The sequence below is a fragment of the Populus nigra genome, chromosome 13 (genome assembly GCF_951802175.1).
Source record: "Populus nigra chromosome 13, ddPopNigr1.1, whole genome shotgun sequence".
NCBI classification, from domain to species: domain Eukaryota; kingdom Viridiplantae; phylum Streptophyta; class Magnoliopsida; order Malpighiales; family Salicaceae; genus Populus; species Populus nigra.
The window spans coordinates 2,460,372-2,480,619 of NC_084864.1; the positions used below are offsets into that span (position 1 = coordinate 2,460,372).

General features: G+C 35.9%; 3 protein-coding genes across 12 annotated transcripts; all 3 read left to right on the forward strand.

Annotated features, from left to right (window-relative positions):
- The first annotated feature begins 723 nt into the window (after nt 1-723).
- Nucleotides 724-4,848, forward strand: LOC133671565 (PTI1-like tyrosine-protein kinase 3). 2 transcript variants are annotated; one of them, XM_062092344.1, is made up of 8 exons: nt 724-916; nt 1,500-1,692; nt 2,480-2,733; nt 2,864-2,990; nt 3,068-3,341; nt 3,964-4,096; nt 4,216-4,302; nt 4,397-4,848. In XM_062092344.1, exons 2-8 carry the CDS (start codon nt 1,599-1,601, stop codon nt 4,517-4,519), a joined length of 1,092 nt encoding a protein of 363 aa, XP_061948328.1. In that variant the 5' UTR covers nt 724-916; nt 1,500-1,598; the 3' UTR covers nt 4,520-4,848. The 2 variants fall into 2 exon arrangements, with proteins under 2 accessions (XP_061948328.1, XP_061948327.1); XM_062092343.1 differs by lacking the exon at nt 724-916 and adding an exon at nt 1,034-1,189.
- Nucleotides 4,849-5,966: 1,118 nt separating this feature from the next.
- Nucleotides 5,967-13,742, forward strand: LOC133671238 (pentatricopeptide repeat-containing protein At3g18110, chloroplastic-like). Of its 9 annotated transcripts, none has more exons than XM_062091937.1 (6): nt 5,970-9,692; nt 9,804-10,004; nt 10,149-10,239; nt 10,657-11,476; nt 11,786-12,528; nt 13,094-13,742. In XM_062091937.1, exons 1-4 carry the CDS (start codon nt 6,079-6,081, stop codon nt 11,146-11,148), a joined length of 4,398 nt encoding a protein of 1,465 aa, XP_061947921.1. In that variant the 5' UTR covers nt 5,970-6,078; the 3' UTR covers nt 11,149-11,476; nt 11,786-12,528; nt 13,094-13,742. The 9 variants fall into 9 exon arrangements, with proteins under 9 accessions (XP_061947924.1, XP_061947921.1, XP_061947918.1 ...); XM_062091934.1 differs by having other exon boundaries at nt 11,786-12,004; nt 12,242-13,742; XM_062091936.1 differs by having other exon boundaries at nt 11,905-12,004; nt 12,242-13,742.
- An 878-nt stretch (nt 13,743-14,620) lies between these two features.
- LOC133671577 (plant UBX domain-containing protein 11-like) lies at nt 14,621-18,772 on the forward strand. Its single transcript, XM_062092362.1, has 10 exons — nt 14,621-14,742; nt 14,888-14,987; nt 15,366-15,418; nt 15,515-15,596; nt 15,693-15,758; nt 15,863-15,930; nt 16,240-16,461; nt 16,548-17,040; nt 17,322-17,591; nt 18,321-18,772. The coding sequence occupies exons 2-10, from the start codon at nt 14,888-14,890 to the stop codon at nt 18,563-18,565; spliced, it is 1,599 nt and encodes a 532-aa protein (XP_061948346.1). The 5' UTR covers nt 14,621-14,742; the 3' UTR covers nt 18,566-18,772.
- The last annotated feature ends 1,476 nt before the right edge of the window (nt 18,773-20,248 follow it).

Below are 20,248 nucleotides of genomic sequence, written 5' to 3' on the forward strand. Positions count from 1 at the left end.
GGCTTAAAAACATTAAATTTATTTTTTTAATATTTCTTGATGATTTTAATTTTCTAATGTTAAAAAATTATTTTAATATACTTTTAAATACAAATTATTTTTAAAAAACATAAAAAAATAAAAATAAAAATAAAAATAAAGTAAAAGCCTCCAACGCATAACGTACAAAAAACGAAGAAGAAGAAAAACACCTTGGCTACGCCATCATCATTCACCAACCAATCTTTTTCTTTAGAAAATCAAAGTTATATTTTTCTTTCAATAAAATCATATCCTAATTTACTATTTTTGGAAAGATATGAGTTCATCATAATCTACTCCTTCTAGTTTAATAAATTAATTATCAATCCTCCTTGTCTCAAAAACTATATTCCCAATCCCTATACTCTTAAATAATCCACTCATAACCCCATCATTTCATCAATTCCTTTCCTTTTTTAATTTATTTTCAATCCCTATACTCTTAATCAACTCACAACCTAATCCTTTCATCATTTTCATTCCCTTTTTGAACTCTTATCACGCACATAAAATAGAAGTCAATTCTAAAAGCTACCAGATAATTGATATGGTCAACTCTTGGTCAAAGGACCTATATAATAGTCTTAACACTACAAGGACTAATCAACAACGTTTTACAAACTACATGTACTAAGTTGTAATTAACTAAATCTCTGACATAAATGATAACTGAAATAAAAAAAAGACTATTAATATAATAACTAAAAAAAAAAGCAGAAAAATTCCCTGCCTTCCTTCGCTTTCTTCCTCTCCGCTTTGCCTATCTGTCTCTCTCCCCTTCTCTCTCTCCGCCACTCTCTTCTCTTATAAGCAAACAGCAAATCTCTCTATCTGTCTCTCTCCGAAGAATATAAACCTAACGAATTTCCAAACCCTTAAAAACACACGAATACAGGTATTTATTTATTTCTTTATATGTTTTTTTTTCTTCTAAATTTGTTGGCTGTTTCTGTAATTTCTCTCATGATCTGTGCCCTTTTTTTGTTTGTTTATTTCTATGCTTCACTGTCAAAATTCTGTTTAGTTAATAATAAAATTAGGTGTTATTTCGCTGTTCTCCATTCATTTCCTTTTCACCCTCTCTACTTTCTTTTTTTTTCTACCCAAATTTTAGGGTTAGTTTTTTCTGTTGTTGATGGACAAGGATTATATTCATCGTAATTATGGGGTAGGGTTTGATTAATTAATTAATTAATTCAAGTTTGAGATAGGGATTTGTTGCAGTAAAATTTAAATACTGTCTTTAATTTGATTATTGGCGTTAATGGGTTTTTTCATCATAATGGTATAATTGATGTTTTGGTTATTATATTGTGTGTGAATTAACGTAAATTAATGGTAGAAAATGGTTAATTTTGAATTTTTTGGTTAATTTTTAAGGTGAATCTTGTTTCGTTCTTGAAATTTTTATCTTTTCCGGAGTTTTATTGTTTTTTCCCTTTTGATTCCTGTTATTGTTGTTGTTGTTGAATGTATAGGCACATGCGCCATCTCCTGGGCGCTTTGTGCGATTGGAGAGAACACAAGGTGGTGGTGAAGGGGGTGGAGACGAGTTATTTCCAAGGAAAAGAGACAAGATGCGTCGGTGGCTTTGTTGTACCTGTCAGGTAGAGGAGTCGTACCCACCATATGAGAGCGAGCGCTTAAGAAGCCCGAGAAACAACGGAGATGGTATATTACTCTGAACTTTAGATTATCTTCTGTTTAACAGTTGCCGGTGATAAGGGAAGCAAAGGGGAGGGAAAGAAGAATTTGCATACATGTTGATTTTGATAATTATGATGGGATTCTAAAGAAAGTTGAGGGTTTGGTCTATTTAAGGTTTCTTATTTCTTATTGTCAGGGAGTGCAGTGGTTGGATTAACATTTTTGAATGGTTAAGTTCAATGATATAGACGGAAACTATATTATTGCATGGAAAATTTTGTGTTGTTTGCCATTCTGGTCTTTGTAGTTTTGTGCAGACCATGTGTTCACATCTTGGGTAACAGCATGTAAATTTGATTCTTAGAATTGAGAGACTTAAAGATGATGGTTTTGATCCTACAGCTTAGATTCTGTCTCTTTCAGAATACAATTTGGTTATTCTCTCTCTAGATAGCAGCTTTCTCTAACATGTTAATGGGGGCACATAGCAGATAGAGATTATCACTTTTATTATTGATTTCGGTTTTCATATTGAATGCTGTACTTAATCGTGCTATTTTTTTATAATTTCATTAGAGCAAGTTTTTATTTGCTTGATTTTTTTTGTTCTCTAAGGCTCTGACATATGCTATCTTTGAGCAATCATGAATTTTGAATTTGGTGCCAATTACATGTTACACATGCATCTACAAGAAGTTTTATTCATTACGTCTGCTTCCAAGTCCTGCTCAGTCATTTCTGGGGTTTATTTGATTGTGCGTGGTTGCTCTTTTTGAACTTTCTATTTTGCTTTCCTTTTGTGGAACTTTAGGGTATCCTAAAGGCTCAAAAGTAGCAGCTCCTGTCAAAGCTGAATTACAGAAGGAAGCACCACCTATTGAAGTGCCTGCATTGTCTTTGGAAGAACTGAAAGAGAAGACTGACAATTTCGGGTCAAAAGCATTGATTGGTGAAGGTTCCTATGGAAGAGTTTATTATGCAAGCTTAGAAAATGGAAAAGCTGTGGCTGTAAAAAAACTTGATGTTGCAAGCGAGCCGGAGACAAATTTTGAATTTTTGACTCAGGTGTGCTGCATTTTAAAGGGAAAGGAAGGACTTGTATCCAATTATCTGTTTCTTATATGATTCTATTCTGTTCTGCACCCTGCAATTTGTTCCTTTTGCTCTCTTAAGACATCTGAATTTTTTTACCCAGGTTTCCATGGTCTCAAGGTTGAAGAATGAAAATGTTGTGGAGTTACTCGGGTACTGTGTAGAAGGAAATCTCCGAGTGCTTGCATATGAGTTTGCAACAATGGGATCCCTACATGACATATTGCATGGTATGAGCTCATCTTGTCTGTTCATCATTTACATTCTAATATAATCGATTTAACTTTCTATATCCTCGCAATGGCAGGTAGAAAGGGAGTTCAAGGTGCACAGCCAGGACCAGTGCTTGACTGGATTCAGCGAGTGAAAATTGCAGTTGATGCAGCAAGGGGATTGGAATACTTGCATGAGAAGCTACAACCAGCTATAATACACAGAGATATCAGATCAAGCAATGTGCTCCTCTTTGAAGACTTCAAAGCGAAGATTGCAGATTTTAACCTTTCAAATCAGGCTCCTGACATGGCTGCTCGCCTTCATTCAACTCGAGTTTTAGGAACCTTTGGTTATCATGCTCCTGAGTAAGGGTTCTGTAACTCTCCTTTTATGTTGCATGTTTATTCCACTTTTAGCTATTTCTGTGCATGCTTCATTTCAAACTGCTACAAGTGTTTTCATAAAGTACAGTTTATAAGCACAATTTGATGTTGAGTGATCCCAATATGTGCCAGCCAAATCATTCCATGCTTGGAGAATTTTAACTATATGGATAACGTTCAGTAACATCATTTGTTTATCGAGATAGGTTAGATTTAATGTTTTTGAATGATCAGAGAAGTTGGACAAGTTATGTTACTTCTCTATTGTATTGCCTGGTGGATGTTGGAAGTTATTTTTCCTTCTGAACTTCTGACTTTACCTTTTGACATTACCAATTTTATGGATAATAGCTGAGATGTGATATTTGAAGTTATCTGCAGTGATGGTTTATGAACGCAATGTGGACCTTCTACCGCACTGTAGCATAAGATGTTTTCTTTTGATGGGTGCTGTTTACTGGATGTCTAAAACTTTTCTCTAAAATATGCATCTGCATATTCTGAAATTTCCATTTCATTGTATCTTCATCTCATATAATATCTGTAAATAACTGTAATTGCTTATAGGATGCAACTGATTTTTGGCTTGATAACTATTTTGCAGGTATGCAATGACTGGACAATTGACACAGAAGAGCGACGTTTACAGTTTTGGAGTAGTTCTCCTAGAGCTTCTTACTGGGAGGAAACCTGTTGATCACACCATGCCACGTGGGCAACAGAGTCTTGTTACTTGGGTGAGTTTTCTGCCTCAATTGTGGAAGTAATATCTATTCTTTTACCATTTAGCACCTTTCTATTTTAATCATTTTTCTTCCGGATTCGAATAGTTTGACTTTTAACTTGGTTTTTGTAGGCTACTCCAAGACTGAGTGAAGACAAAGTTAAACAATGTGTAGATCCAAAGCTGAAGGGGGAATACCCCCCTAAAGGAGTTGCCAAGGTATCATTATTTTTGTCCCAAACATGTGAACAGGCGTGGCCATGTGCATGCAGTTTGTTAGCTTCTCATGTTATGGTTGTTTTCCCTTTTGCAGATGGCAGCCGTGGCAGCATTATGTGTGCAGTATGAATCTGAGTTCCGGCCAAATATGAGCATTGTTGTCAAGGCTCTCCAACCACTTTTGAAGTCAGTTGCTCCTGCTGCTCCAGAGACCTAAACCAAAGAAGTCAGTTTCTCGTGTTGGAATTTCTGCAACTTGCACAGTTTGGTTTCATTTGCATGTGGATTTCTGCGGACAATTCTATATATATATTTTTTTAATTTTTAATATATGAGATCTGGTGTGTAGGTTTGGGTTGTCCTCTTTAGGGGCATTGATTTTCTGTCTATTTCTTGCTGGTTTTTCAGGCTGCTGATTTTTTTTTTCCAGTCATAAATTGACCCTAAAGAGGCCTTGTTGTTTGCTTTCAAACGATCCTTTTGTGATCATTAACAAATGTTGTTCATAATTTACTGAAACTTTATGTCAATATTGTTCTGCTGGAATCCGGCCCTTTTCATTTCTTTCATATTTGCTTTGCGCCACCTGAATTATACACGCTCTATTTCTTCTTTATTTGAGCCGAATTTGCTGCGCGGATGACATTTTTTGTTTTTGCGTTCTTTGTAACAAGCATTCAAGCAAGAGAGGACACTAAATGGGTGCATTCTAAAAGTTGTTTTTATTTAAAAATAAATAAATTGATCATTTTTCTAGAGTCTTTTTTATGATCTTTATATGATGATTTTAAAAATAAAAAAATAAAAAAATTATTTTAATATATATTTTTTTAAAAAAACTTTTAAAAACATCCCAACTATAATACTAGACACACGAGAAGAATAATTGAGGACAAGAATGTGGTCGGAGCAACTAGCCTTGATGTCCTTTGTGCTTGCATTTTTTATTATGAAAGAATATTCATTATTACTAGCATGGTTGTCAGGTTGGTAAAGGGCCGGTCCTTGAGCTGTCAGGTTACTTCCTGGTTATAGCGTCAATTTATGTCAATTTTTTATTTTATTAAAATGATGTGGTTTTATTTAATTTTTAAATAATTTCTTGGTTTTGACTAGTTAGGTTAATATTTAATTAATTAAGTTTGGTTAGATTAATGTCAAATATAGTCTAGATTAAAAAATGATTTCGATGATGAGGTTTTAAATTGCAAGTTTATCACGTCAACTAATAGAACAGAGTCAAGTTTTAATTTGAACCTGAAAAGATATTAAATGAAATTTAAGTTGATTTAATCAAGTTTTTAGTGATTTAATTAACATTACTCATCTTTAGACACAATTAAGTAAACAACAAAGAATTTATTTTTAAAACATAGAATAAAATGATGATGTTTTGATTAAAATGATTGACCTAATAACTTCCAGGTTGGCTCAATAATCTTGCGAGCTAAGCCTTTTTTGAATTAATTTTGATCTAACAACTATGCTTTGCATTGCCATTAGCCATTTAACAATAAAGTGTCATACTGGAATTTCCGAGATTCTAAGGTCTATATGAAGATATTTCAAACTATAGTATTCGAAATTGAACATTTGAGAATCTACAAGAACTAGAATATAGTTTGTAATTCTCCAAGATAGATTCCATGAATATGTGAACCCTCCATTTCCAGAAGGACCAAAACAAACAAAACAAAAACGAACAAAACGGTCCAAACCCCTAAACCCTCCATTTCCTATCCCCTCTGAAACACCACAAAATATCGGGAGACTGTAATGAGTGGAAGCATGGAGTGCAGAGGAGTCCTGGCTCTTATATCATCACCAGCTTCAAAGGTATGCAAAAGCACACCTCTTTCTTGCTCTTTACATCATTCTTCACCCTCTACTGCCACTACTGAACTTAACAGCAACAATAATGATAGTAGTAGTGATGCCCCACAAAAGTTTAGCTATAGCAGAGCTTCACCATCAGTCAGATGGCCTCAACTTAAACTGAACGAAACTTACTACCCTTCCTCTCAAACCCAATCAACTGAAATGTCTAAAGATGGAAACTTGAACCATTCCTCACATAACCAATTGGCTGAAATGTCTAAAGATGGAATCTTGGGTGTGGGCTCTCTTGAATTGAATGATGATGTTGATGTTGATGATGATGGGAATGAAGAAGAAAAGTTGGGGTGGAGGCAAAGTAGGACTAGAGTTAAGAAAATGAATAAATTAGCACTTAGGAAGGCTAAAGATTGGAGGGAGAGGGTGAAATATTTTACTGACAGGATATTAGCATTGAAACAAGACCAGTTTGTGGCTGATGTTCTCGATGATAGGAAAGTGCAGATGACACCAACTGATTTTTGCTTTGTGGTTAAGTCTGTGGGCCAGGAAAGTTGGCACCGGGCATTTGAGGTCTATGAGTGGTTGAATTTGCGCCATTGGTATTCCCCCAATGCGCGGATGCTATCCACTATTTTGGCTGTTTTGGGAAAGGCCAATCAAGAGCCATTGGCTGTGGAAGTATTTACTAGGGCAGAACCTTCAGTTGAGAATACTGTGCAAGTTTATAATGCCATGATGGGTGTATATGCACGGAGTGGTAAGTTTAATAAGGTCCAAGAACTGTTTGATTTGATGCGTGAAAGAGGGTGTGAGCCAGACCTTGTTAGTTTCAATACATTGATAAATGCTCGATTGAAAGCAGGTGAAATGACGCCTAATTTGGCTATTGAGCTATTAACTGAAGTGAGAAGATCGGGTCTTCGACCAGATATAATTACTTATAATACTCTTATCAGTGCTTGTTCACGGGCATCGAATTTGGAGGAGGCTGTTAATGTTTTTGATGATATGGTGGCACATCATTGCGAACCTGATCTGTGGACTTATAATGCCATGATTTCAGTTTATGGAAGATGCGGACTGTCTGGCAAAGCAGAGCAGCTTTTTAATGACCTGGAGTCGAGAGGGTTTTTTCCAGATGCCGTGAGTTATAATTCATTGCTGTACGCTTTCGCAAGAGAAGGGAATGTGGAGAAAGTGAAAGATATATGTGAGGAAATGGTGAAAATAGGGTTTGGCAAAGATGAGATGACGTACAACACTATGATCCACATGTATGGTAAGCAAGGTCAGAATGATCTAGCATTACAGCTTTACAGGGACATGAAGTCATCAGGCCGGAATCCTGATGTGATTACATATACTGTTTTAATTGATTCGCTTGGGAAGACAAACAAAATAGAGGAGGCTGCTGGTATGATGTCAGAGATGTTGAACACAGGAGTTAAACCTACCTTAAGGACGTATAGTGCTTTGATTTGTGGGTATGCCAAGGCCGGGAAACCAGTGGAGGCTGAAGAGACTTTTGATTGCATGCTCAGGTCTGGAACTAGACCTGACCAACTAGCATACTCGGTTATGCTGGACATCCATCTAAGATTTAATGAGCCGAAGAGGGCAATGACTTTTTACAAGGAAATGATTCATGATGGTATTATGCCGGAACATTCCCTTTATGAGTTGATGCTCCGAACTCTTGGGAATGCAAACAAAGTGGAAGATATTGGAAGAGTTGTCAGAGATATGGAAGAAGTATGTGGCATGAACCCGCAAGCTATTTCTTATATTCTCGTCAAGGGTGATTGCTATGATGAAGCTGCAAAAATGCTGCGACGGGCAATCAGTGATCGCTATGAAATCGACCGTGAGAATTTGTTGTCTATTTTGAGTTCATATAGTTCATCTGGGAGGCACTCTGTGGCACTTGACTTGCTTGAATTATTGAAAGAACATACTCCCAGGTCCAGTCAAATGATTACTGAAGCTTTGGTTGTTATGCTTTGCAAGGCTCAGCAGTTAGATACTGCTTTAAAGGAATACAGTAATAGTAGAGAACTTGGTTTTACTGGGAGTTTTACCATGTTTGAAGCTTTGATTCAATGCTGTTTAGAAAATGAACTTTTTACTGAAGCTTCTCAGGTTTTTTCTGACATGAGGTTCTGCGGTATCAAAGCATCTGAATGTCTGTACCAAAGCATGATGCTTTTGTATTGTAAAATGGGGTTCCCGGAAACAGCCCATCATCTAATTGATCTCACAGAAACAGATGGCACAGTTTTGAATAATATATCTGTTTATGTCGATGTGATCGAGGCATATGGAAGATTGAAGCTATGGCAGAAAGCAGAGAGTGTAGCCGGGAATATGAGACAAAGTTGCATTACTGTGAACCGTAAAGTCTGGAATGCTTTAATAGAAGCTTATGCTGCAAGTGGCTGTTATGAGCGAGCCAGGGCTGTTTTTAATACGATGATGAAAGATGGCCCTTCTCCAACTGTAGATTCCATTAATGGTCTCTTGCAAGCTCTGATTGTTGATGGAAGATTGGAAGAACTTTATGTGGTAGTCCAGGAGTTGCAAGATATAGGTTTTAAAATAAGCAAAAGTTCTATTCTTTTGATGCTTGATGCATTTGCAAGGGCTGGGAACATATTTGAAGTGAAGAAAATATACCATGGAATGAAGGCTGCAGGTTATTTTCCCAGCATGCATCTTTACAGGGTAATGGCTCAGCTGTTATGCAGGGGAAAACAGGTAAGGGATGTTGAAGCCATGCTTTCTGAGATGGAAGAAGCAGGATTCAAGCCTGATCTTTCTATATGGAATTCTGTGCTCAAGATGTATGTAGCAATTGATGATTTTAGAAAGACAACTCAAATTTACCAGAGGATCAAGGAAGATGGGCTGGAGCCAGATGAAGACACTTACAATATATTAATTGTGATGTACTGCCGAGATCGTAGACCAAAGGAAGGTTTGGTACTGATGGATGAAATGAGAACGGTGGGATTGGAGCCTAAATTGGATACCTACAAAAGCTTAGTTGCATCATTTGGCAAGCAGCAGTTGGTGGAGCAAGCAGAGGAACTTTTTGAGGAGTTACAGTCAACAGGATGTAAATTAGATCGCTCTTTTTATCATATAATGATGAAAATATATAGAAATTCTGGAAGTCATTCTAAAGCTCAAAGGCTATTTAGCATGATGAAAGATGCAGGAGTGGAACCCACTATTGCCACAATGCATTTGCTTATGGTTTCCTATGGCAGCTCTGGGCAGCCTCAGGAGGCTGAAAAGGTGCTCTCTAATTTGAAAGAAACAGATGCAAATCTCAGTACGCTACCATATAGTTCTGTTATTGATGCTTATCTCAGAAATGGAGATTACAATGCTGGAATTCAGAAACTGAAACAAGTGAAGGAAGAGGGCCTGGAACCAGATCACAGAATATGGACATGCTTTATTAGGGCTGCAAGTTTGTCCCAGCACACGAGTGAGGCCATTCTCCTCTTAAATGCTCTCCGATATACTGGATTTGATCTTCCAATCAGGTAGTGATTAGCTACAACTGTTACTATGGCTACCATGTACAAGATTAATTTTATTCATACCATTTCTCTATTTTCTCATATCAGTAGCACTAAGTGATTTTTCTCTTGCAGGCTTCTAACAGAAAAACCTGAACCATTAGTTTCAGCACTGGACCAGTGCCTTGAGATGCTAGAAACCTTGGGAGACAATGCAGCCTTTAACTTTGTCAATGCATTAGAGGATTTGTTGTGGGCATTTGAACTTCGAGCCACTGCTTCATGGGTTTTTCTGTTGGCCATCAAGAGGAAAATATATCGCCATGATGTATTCAGGTGAAAGCTGATGGATTTGAAATATTTTATCAACTTTAATGGCTTTATCTTGTCGAACTATACAGAAATATCTTATAGCATTTTCTCTTAAAATTATTGTGCTGCACCTGGATAAATTTATATCTTGTGGTCTTTGTAATTCAGGGTTGCTGACAAGGACTGGGGAGCTGATTTTAGAAAGTTGTCAGGCGGTGCAGCTCTTGTTGGTCTTACTTTATGGCTTGACCACATGCAGGCAAGATCTCTCATTAAATTATGACTGATCATTTCATGTGAGTCATATGATTTTGATTGGCCTTTTCTTACATGAGTCGAAGAAGTGAATTGCCAGTCTGAAATTCCCTCTCCCATGCATACATGGGATAAACTAGCTGCCATCGATCTTTAGGCATACATAGTGAGATGCACATGCAAATACATTAATATTTTTATGAGTACACATGCATGCTTGTATGTATCCCTCTAGTTTTTCAGGTAAAAAGTATTTGTGTGTATCTATGTGCTGGCATGCTAATAAATCTAACATATGGCAAGTATCCATGCCTCCTATATGAATGCTTAATGTCATGAACCACGAGGATGATAATGAAAAAGAAAAAGGACCTTTTGGTTTTACAATGTGAGTCTAAACATAATACTTTGGATGTGGCAGGATGCATCCTTGCAGGGATGTCCAGAATCTCCAAAATCAGTTGCTCTGATAACAGGGACAGCTGAATACAACATGGTGTCCCTTGACAGCACATTGAAAGCATGCCTTTGGGAGATGGGTTCCCCGTTTCTTCCTTGTAAAACTCGGAGTGGGCTCCTCATAGCCAAGGCCCACTCCCTCAAAATGTGGTTGAAGGACTCTCCTTTCTGCCTGGACCTTGAGTTAAAAAATGCGCCATCTCTCCCAGAATCAAACTCAATGCAACTAATAGAAGGATGCTTCATAAGGCGTGGTCTTGTTCCTGCATTTAAGGAGATAAATGAGAAGCTTGGATTTGTGAGACCGAAGAAATTTGCGAAGTTTGCTTTACTATCAGATGACAGAAGAGAAAAAGCCATTCAAGTGTTTATAGAGGGTGGGAAGGAAAAGAAGGAAAAGATGAAGAAGAGGGGCGCAGGAAAAGGAAAGTCAAGGTCATGCTCAGAAAGATAAAATTTACTCGGCAAGCCATGCTGTCAAACAGGGGGAGATTAGATTAGACCATAAAAAATGGAATAGAATCACCATATGGAAAGATGTTTTGGTTGTGTTGGAATTTAATAAGCTATGCACCTTTCAGAATTCTTGTGCTTTCAAGTCAAGATGAAGTAATATCGTGGTGTATTATACTTATTGGATGATTCCATAAATTAGCAAGAAAATCTGCAGGAGTTCCAACTCACAAGACACTGATAGATATATCCTGCATCATTCCTGGCTTATGAGCTCACATGTGGGTATCTCATTCTGTACAACTCATCACAAAACAGTAACACCTAATGTAAGAATCTCTTCACAGTGATGCATTATCTTACACATAATATTTCTCTTTTTTATATATATATTTATTCTTCTTTTTCTTGATTGCTGTCACCTTCTTTTCCTCATTACATGCAAGATTAATCATAACACATTACAATGATGCAGTCCCTTGCATTTGTAGAATTTTTGTAAGATTTTTGTTAGTATACGAAGCATTACTTGTAGAACATACAAGACCCTTTGCCTTTTCATCCAATTGGGCTTTATATTACTTCAAGCTGTATTTTTATTCATTCCTGATCGTGTCATATTCTTTGTGGAAGCAAAGGACAGTTTTGCATCTTTTCATTGACCAAAGACGGGTGTTTCAAAGGCTGTCATTACATCTTAATTGCAAACAATATGGTTTATGGGCTATTTCTGATGCTCAACCTCATTTTGGCAAAGATCTCCATTGAAGAGGGATATCAAACAAGGCTGGCATTTTTCTAAGAGGATACTAACAAGTTGAGCTGTAGCTCCAGTTCCTCCCAGTTTTACATGGAGAGTAATCCTTCTGTTCTCAATCTATCATATTAAGATGTTTTTAAATCTGTGACCGTACACTGTTTTTGCCTCATAATGCTGAGATAATTGTTAATTTACGAGGATAAATATGTTGCATCAGAATCATTTCTTTTCCCTCTGAATGAGTTTTAAATGTTTCTTCTTAACTAATTCTAAATTATTGTTAGTGGTCATGGAGCGATCCATCTGATTTGTGGCTTGTATACCTGTTGTGCAGGTATGCAATCACTAGATGATCAGCATGAATGATGTTAACAGTTCTGGAGTGGCTCTCCTGTTGATCATACCAGACCATGTGGGCAGAATAGTCTTGTTACGTGGATGAGTTCTCTGTCCTGGTTGTTGCAATATTATCATATCTCTTCTGTTTAGCGTTTTTTTTAAATGATTGAGGAGATCAACATAAATTTTATTTTGCCAGCTACCCTAAGACTGAGAGAAGACATAGTTAAATTATGTGTAGATCCCAAGCTGAAGGGAGAATATCCACCTCAAGTTGACAAGGTATGGTGTGTTTTATTTTTTTTTATGGTGATATGTCGACAATCTAATAAGAACACTTAATTACACACGGAGACACCCTGAGCATATGCTCGGGAGTTGGCATATGAATGTTGGAAGCTTTGCAGTGTTAAATGTGCAGTGCGAAGCTGAGTTCCAGTAAAAAATGTGCGATGTTGTAAGGCACTAAAATCACTTCTGAAGGTAGCATCTGCTGCTCTAGAGACCCAAAGCAAAGAACTTAGTTTCTTGCGTGGGAATTGCTGCAACTTGTCATTGCATGCAGATTTCCTGGTCACTCTATATATTCTTTAATTGTTCATATAATGAGTTCGGACATGTAGGTTTGGATTGTACCATAACCTATTAGTGCCCCTGATGCTTTATTGACATTTTTGCTTGCTAGTAGTTGCACCAGACTGCTGATTTTTCGAAGTGATTAATTGACCATGGAATTGGTGGTGCAGTACATAACTGGATATATTGCTCTAGTTTTCTAAGGATAGTTTTTTGCTCATTAACAAGTGGTGTTTATTATTCACTAAAACTGTGTCAAAGGTATTTTTAGGCACTTGGACTAGACCTATTCATGCGCAGCAGGAGGATTGTTTTGAGCTGAATCAATTGCTTTCTGCATTCTTTCCTCCTAGTGTTGACGGCATGAGAGTGGTCTGAGCTGAATGTATTGTTTTTTACGGTGGACAAGAAGCTTAGCTGTTTTCTCCTTTTCTTTTTAACCGTGGGAAAATACTATGTGAGCTTTATGAATTTGTTATATGCGAAACTGCTTGTAAATCACACATACAGTTGAACTTTCAGATAGAAACAGCCAATAGTTGTTAGCTTTATTGTGCAGCCTATGGACATAGAATATCGTCTAAGGCTGTCTTCAAACAATTGTCTTTTACTGCCTTCTAAAACCTGATGAAGCTGCAGAAAAACTTCAAAGAATAGAGGGTTTTTGACAACTGACGATGGACTGGTGAATAGAGAGCCTGAACTGGATGGGCCTGGGATATTTGCTGAACAAGTCCTCTGTGTGTGTTTGTAGGGGACCGCCCGGTAAGTAAATTAAAGTAATGGAGGAGAAGATGAAAAAGAGGATACAGAGAGTAGTTTTTCTGTGGTAAAGAAGATGTTTTTGATTTGTAATTGTGGAGATTGTGTGTTTTCATGTCTGGCTGATAAGGGAATTTATTTACCCTGTTCATAGTAAATTTAAGTTTATCTAATGATCTAGTAAATATTAAAAATATATTATTTTATTTTATAAAAAAATTAAAAATTAAAAATCAGAATAACCTGAAGACTCAAGCCTTGAGCCAAATCAATCATATTTTAAAAATTATGAAGGATAACTTGTAAAGATATTTTTTGATTATAACTTTCATATTTGCATGCCAACAAGAGAAAAGATAAATATGTGATAGTTTTATAATGAATTTATATCATTTTAAAATATAAATAGTAGGGTATGTGTTCTTCATATTTCAGACATCTCTATTTTTTATGAAACAAGAAGTAAATAATATCTAAAAAGTTAACTCTTACTTCAATGGATGGTTTAAATACCATCCAACTATATAAAGAATCTCAATTTTACTATCAAATAATTTTAAAAATCAATTTTACACTTAGACTTGCAAAAATTTCAGATTAAGAACTTCCTTCCATTTCTGATGCATGCCATCCATATTTTCATCCAACTTATACTTTTATTTTGTAACAAAAGACACCATTTTATAGATAATTTAACAATTTTTGATAAATATTTATAAAAGTCATAATTACATCACGCTTAATTAATTAATATTTCGGGATAAAAAAACATATATAAAAAACCAAAAACATGTTTAGTTGAAGAGATATAGATAAAAACATGTTTATATCTATACTGACTTTAAAGTGAATTTTTATACTTTTAAAATAAAAAATATAGAGAGACATATCTCCTTTATCTCCACCGCCTCCATCTTTTCTATCTCGGAACATTAACCAGACATTATCTAAGAAATCAAAAGAGTTTGGGGGTAAAATTGATACAAAAGATATTTTGAATGTAAAATTGATACTATTGCAATAATTTGGGGTTATATCTTGACGTTTGACCGAAATAAAACAAAAAAAATAAACACACAAAACCATCGACTCTCTCTACACTCTTCCTTCCAATCCGGATCATCAGTGCCACTCTCATATTCTGGTTTCAAGCCCTAGGTGAAACTAATTAATTAAATTACTTGATCTTAGTGCTTTATTAATTAATTAATGATTTATATTATATTTTAACTGTTTGAATCAATTCTGTTCATAATTTGTTGATTGAAATTTAAGGTTCTTTTTTTTTTTTTGTTATAAACAGATGGAGAGTTCAATATCTGCAGTTACCTATAAAGGTTCAATACCCGAAGCAATTCTTGAATCCAAAAAACAGAAGAAACTTTTTGTTGTTTACATTTCAGGTACTCTCCCTTTTCTTTTAGTGCACTGTTTTTACGGAATTATGCTAATTTTACTGAAAATCTTTCCCGGAATAATCTCGACCGTTGGTTTTGTGAGACCAACTAATGGCTCATTGAGTTGTTGATACTTGTTTTAAAAGATTATTCGGTTTTAGAACTAGAGTTTGCATTACTCGGAAGGGAAGGAAGTGATGATGTGATTGGATTGATTGGTGTTGAGTTCAAATTTTAGAACTAGATTTTAGAATTGGGTGTGATCAGATAGTTTCCAAAGGTACCATATTGAACCGGGGATTGCGTATAGTATAGTGGTGTCATGTAATATATTTCTTGATTAATTGTTTTAATACGCAGTGGAGTGTTTGTTTTGATTTGCAGGTGAAAATGTGGAGTCCGCTGAATTGGAAAAATCCACTTGGGCTGATTCTAAAGTAGGGTCTTCTTTGTTTTTTCTAATCTGGGATTCGTTTTCTGAATTCTATATGATATAGCTTGTTATGGTTCTGACCTTGTTGTGCTGCATTTAGGTGGTGGAGATGCTCTCAAAGCACTGCATTTTATTGCATATCAAAGAAGGAAGCACTGATGCCATGAATTTGTCTGCAATATGTATCCTTTTGTACAAACTTTTTACACGTTAAGCTTTCAGAAAAAGGTCACATTTTAAAAGGAAGATGGTATCCTTGCATCAACTTGAAATCAAAGACCCACAGAAATCTGCTCCTTGTATAACTGCCATTGGCTACAATGGGGTTCAACTTTGGCAGAGTGGTATGGTGTTTTATTTGAAATCTTCGGTTTTGGCGCGCATTTAATCTGATGTGTAATGATATTGTAGAAATATGACTAATTTATATTTCTGTGTCATTACGCAGAAGGGTTTGTTAGTGCTGAAGTTTTGGCTTCTGGTTTAGAGAAGGCAAGGTTGAGCCTTCATATCCAGGTATGTAAATGCTGGTTTATCTTATTAGTTACGTGCATAAATCTCAAAACTCCTAGTGTTGCTATTTACTTCTGAGGCAACTATCATACTTGTGATTCCACTTTGAGCATTTGCTAATTGTTTAAACCTTGATCTTACTAGTAGTAGATTATCACTTGAGATCACAAGAATGGGATATTCTTCGTGGTTACTGTTCTGTTTATTTTCTACTCCAGCTATTGAGGGACTTCATGCTCTAGTACCCTACTCTGATTTTGTGACTTGTGTCTTTCCTCCTTTCAACTTGAAATTTCTAATGATGAAGTGCAGGAAACAACAGCAACTGTCCTGACTGCAGCACTTGCTTTGAAGAGATCTGAACCACCTTCTTCTGGGTCGTCTGATATTGGTTCCACCGGGCAAGGAAGTTCTTCAGGTACGGTTGTCTCACTGCCTTTGGTGGACAGCCATGCCCAACCTTCAGAGCTTGAAACACAGGCTGCTTCTGAGTTGATAGAAGAAAAGGCGAGTCATGAACAACCTACAGCTGAGGTAATTATGCTGCAGCTCTCATGAGGTTCTTTTATGGTTTAATAATGGTATTACATACTTGGGTGGTTTGTCACTTGCATGAACAGGAAACAATAACCAATTTGGATGACAAGACATCTACAAAATCTTTTAATGTTCAGAAGTCGCAGACTACTGGGGATGAGCGGTCCTCATGTCCCCCTGATGAAGACAATAAATTACCCAGTACAATAACCAAATCAGACCATACCATAGCTGATCATATATTTTCTGGTGCTGAAGATGGTCTTCTTGCCCAAGAAAAGATTATTGGTAATCATTCAGGTGCTACTACTGAGATAAAAGAAGCAGGAGGAGATAAAAAGGCTGAATCTACAGATGGTTTGGGGCCTGGGACATTGGATGATAAAAAAACAGTTACTGTATTGAGTGATGTTCATTTAAATATCCGACTGCCAGATGGTGTTAGCTTACAGGAGAAGTTTTCTGTGACAAGCACTTTGAGAATGGTCAAAGACTATGTGGACAGAAACCAAGCTGGTGGTATTGGTGCATATGATCTTGCCATTCCTTATCCTCGCAAGACATTCAGTGATCAAGGTATGCACATCAGATGCACTTTGACAAGTGGCATGATGCTTTGGTTGGATAGAGATGATATTTTTCTTTTGCTGTTTCATTTCTTGTTCTAGAATTCATTTCATTAAGAAGCGTACTGAATATTCTTCCTTTTATCTGTATTGCATATATATATATATAATTTTTTTTTTCAATTTATGTATAGAATATCTCTTAATACTAACATTTTTACAGAAAAATGCTATTAATTTAGTTCATTTTCATGTCCATTATAAATTTGTTTTTAATTTAACCTGTTTCAGATTTGAGTAAATCATTATCAGAGTTGGCTCTGCTTAATAGACAAGCATTGATGGTGGTTCCTCATCAGCGAGCCACAAGTTACCACAGAGGAGGTTCTTCCTCAGACAGAGCAACTACTACAACTAGCAGTGGTTCAGCAAATGCAAATGATGGGGGATATTTTGCATATGTCAAAAGGGTTCTATCTTATGTCAATCCTCTCTCCTACTTTGGTGGTAGTGCAAGCTCATCAAGTTCTGGACAAGCTCAATCTGGCATATGGGAATATAGTGAGTTTCCATACCCTGCTATGATTCAATTATATTTCTTTGGGCCTAACATCTGAAATGCAAATGGCCTCTTTGAAGGCTATTTTTTCATTGTCATTATGCCTACAATCTTACAAAATTGTTTTTTTTTATCTTTCACTTATGGAACTTGGAACCTTTACAATTGCATATTTTCTGCAACTGTTAAAACATATTCCTAAATATAAATATATGGTGGGTATGGTTTTGTGGTCTGAATTTGGTAGTTGTCCTCTGTTCACAATCGATTCACTGGCTCTTCATTTTTTCAGTATTATTTCTGTGGAATGAACTTTTTCATATCACTTATGAGTGATGGAGAGGCATGTGGGTCGAGTGGGGGTTGATGCCTTCCTGAAAGAGAAGTGGAAGCTTTCTTCTTTGGGCTCTTGTTTTATTTTGGAAATAAAAGTGATAAGCTCTTCAGAATATGCAACGTTTGAAAATGTAGTCGATCTCTGCAATTAGCTTTTACAGATAAATCTCTCTATTCATTTCCCCTGTTCATGAAATCCTTGGAAATAATTTCTGTTGAAGCAAGTGGTGATTGCTGGAAAACTAGTGGCAAGATGCTCAGTTTAAAGAACATATTGTCTTCTAACTTTACAGTTAAATATCTTCTTATATGTACTCGTGTTTGTGAATTAATGGAACTGATCACAAAGTGCTTCTGCGGAACGTGCTCTCTAACCCTTGGCTTCAACATTGCAGGTCCAAATTCAACACCTCAGAATAACAAAGCAAGAACAGACCGACCTCACTCCAGTTACTCCCCAAATCAGAACGCTTCAGCAACTGGCAGAAATGACAGCCAAGGCAGGCCAGCGACAACATCACGCGCTGGGAGCAACATTCACACACTGAAACATGATGGTGATGATGGCCGATTCAACGATAGAAATTCCTTCTGGAATGGAAATTCAACCGAGTATGGTGGGAACAATGATGGTAAATAGGGTCACTTTGGAAGTGCACGCACCTTGATCTTGTGGTTGCATCAGGAACTTCAGTTCTTGTATCGTTTTTCACAGCTCTTTACTTTGCAACATGCGAGTACATATTACCAGCCTGATCATATGACAATCTGGTTTATTTTCCTATTCACGAACAATAAATAATTGTAAGAAAATACGGTATATTAATAAATATAACCAATGATGTAATTTCCTGTTTCGGAAACCAATAAAAGGTTAATTGTAAACCAAATTAATTATTTATAGGAATAGCATTGGTAAAACAATCGATGTCACTTTGCTTTTGATTAATAATGTTACAACAAGGTCAATTTTCAGGGAAGGGATGAACTGTTGCTGTTATAGATTTGTTTTCTAGAGGTTATTAGTTTGAGTTTTTAAATTTTAGGATTATTAAAAGTTTATATAATTATTAATTTTAGAGCTTAATCGAGATACTTGTAAGCTGACTCGAATATCTATAAATATTTATATTTATGTTAATAAAATAATAATAATGTTACAGCAAACTTATTCGAGCCCTATGAGATTTATTTTTTATATTGAATGTGAGATTATTCTAGTCATAAGATTTAGCCGTATAATAATATGGATAGAGGATAAAATTATAAATTTTAAATGAAACTTTAAATTTCAAGCTTAGTGGATTATCAAGTCAAGTCAACTTTAGCATAAGTAAATTCAACCTCAGAAAAGCCCATTTGAGTTTGATAGAAGGGAGCTCTGCATTAATTAGATCGGTTACTAGCGTGATAGAAAAACGGTAGTTGAACTAGTATTTGGTAGTTAACAACGTTGAATGCCCTGTCCGAGAAGCAACACTCGTGGCCGCCTCACATGTCTCCACATTTCACCTCATCTTTTGTTATTATTATTGGAAAAAAGCATTTGGTCTTCAAGGGTCGGTGCCCAATGGCCTCGGAGACGCCCACATGGCATTGGTCGGTGCTCGATCCACCTCAAGAGTCGGAACTTCAAACCCTAAACTCTACTTTGGTAAGAACAACCTTGAAAAGTTCTCTCCTTTAGCTACCCAGAAACCGAGGGAAAATGTTAGAAAAAGAAAGAAAGAAAGAAAGAAGAAATAGAAGCGTTGTTGGGACACAACAACATGGCATGGTATAATTAAGAGGAGGCTCAAGTTGAAGAGAGACGGCATTTTGTTAGAGGTCCACACGCTTTTAATAAGAATATTCCCTTGGTGGATAGTGGGTTCCTTGACATCACTGGCCCTGCATCGAATTTGTGTGGTGTAATTGTTAATATTGTGTTTTTTTATTTAAAAATATATTAAGATAATTTTTTAAATATTTTTATTATTAATACATTAGAATAATAAAAAATTAAAAAAATCAATTTAATATTTTTATAAGTGAAATGTATTTTTCAAATGCAGTTCTAATACAACATCAAGTTGTTAGTAAACTCTTGTTTAGTATTGCGTTATAAACAAGAGTTGGATAAATTTTGATTTTTTGTAATTATATTTTTATATTTTTGAATTATTTTGATGTATATTAATATTAAAAATAATTTTTAAAAATAAAAAAAATATTATTTTAATATATTTTTAAATAAAAAATATTTTAAAAACTAATTATCCTCACACTAAACGGGTAAACAGTGAGCATGTGTTAGCTCTAGAGTGACAAAGAGCAGGCAGAA

Coding starts and splice junctions, on each gene's coding strand:
- LOC133671565 (XM_062092343.1), top strand. CDS start 1,157: ATGGACAAGGATTATATTCATCGTAATTATGGG. Junction 1,693..2,479: donor CCCGAGAAACAACGGAGATG/GTATATTACTCT, acceptor GTGGAACTTTAG/GGTATCCTAAAGGCTCAAAA. Junction 2,991..3,067: donor CCTACATGACATATTGCATG/GTATGAGCTCAT, acceptor TCGCAATGGCAG/GTAGAAAGGGAGTTCAAGGT.
- LOC133671238 (XM_062091933.1), top strand. CDS start 6,079: ATGAGTGGAAGCATGGAGTGCAGAGGAGTCCTGGCTCTTATATCATCA. Junction 9,693..9,803: donor GGATTTGATCTTCCAATCAG/GTAGTGATTAGC, acceptor TTTCTCTTGCAG/GCTTCTAACAGAAAAACCTG. Junction 10,005..10,148: donor TATCGCCATGATGTATTCAG/GTGAAAGCTGAT, acceptor TTTGTAATTCAG/GGTTGCTGACAAGGACTGGG.
- LOC133671577 (XM_062092362.1), top strand. CDS start 14,888: ATGGAGAGTTCAATATCTGCAGTTACCTATAAAGGTTCAATACCCGAA. Junction 14,988..15,365: donor TTTTGTTGTTTACATTTCAG/GTACTCTCCCTT, acceptor TTTGATTTGCAG/GTGAAAATGTGGAGTCCGCT. Junction 16,462..16,547: donor ATGAACAACCTACAGCTGAG/GTAATTATGCTG, acceptor TTGCATGAACAG/GAAACAATAACCAATTTGGA.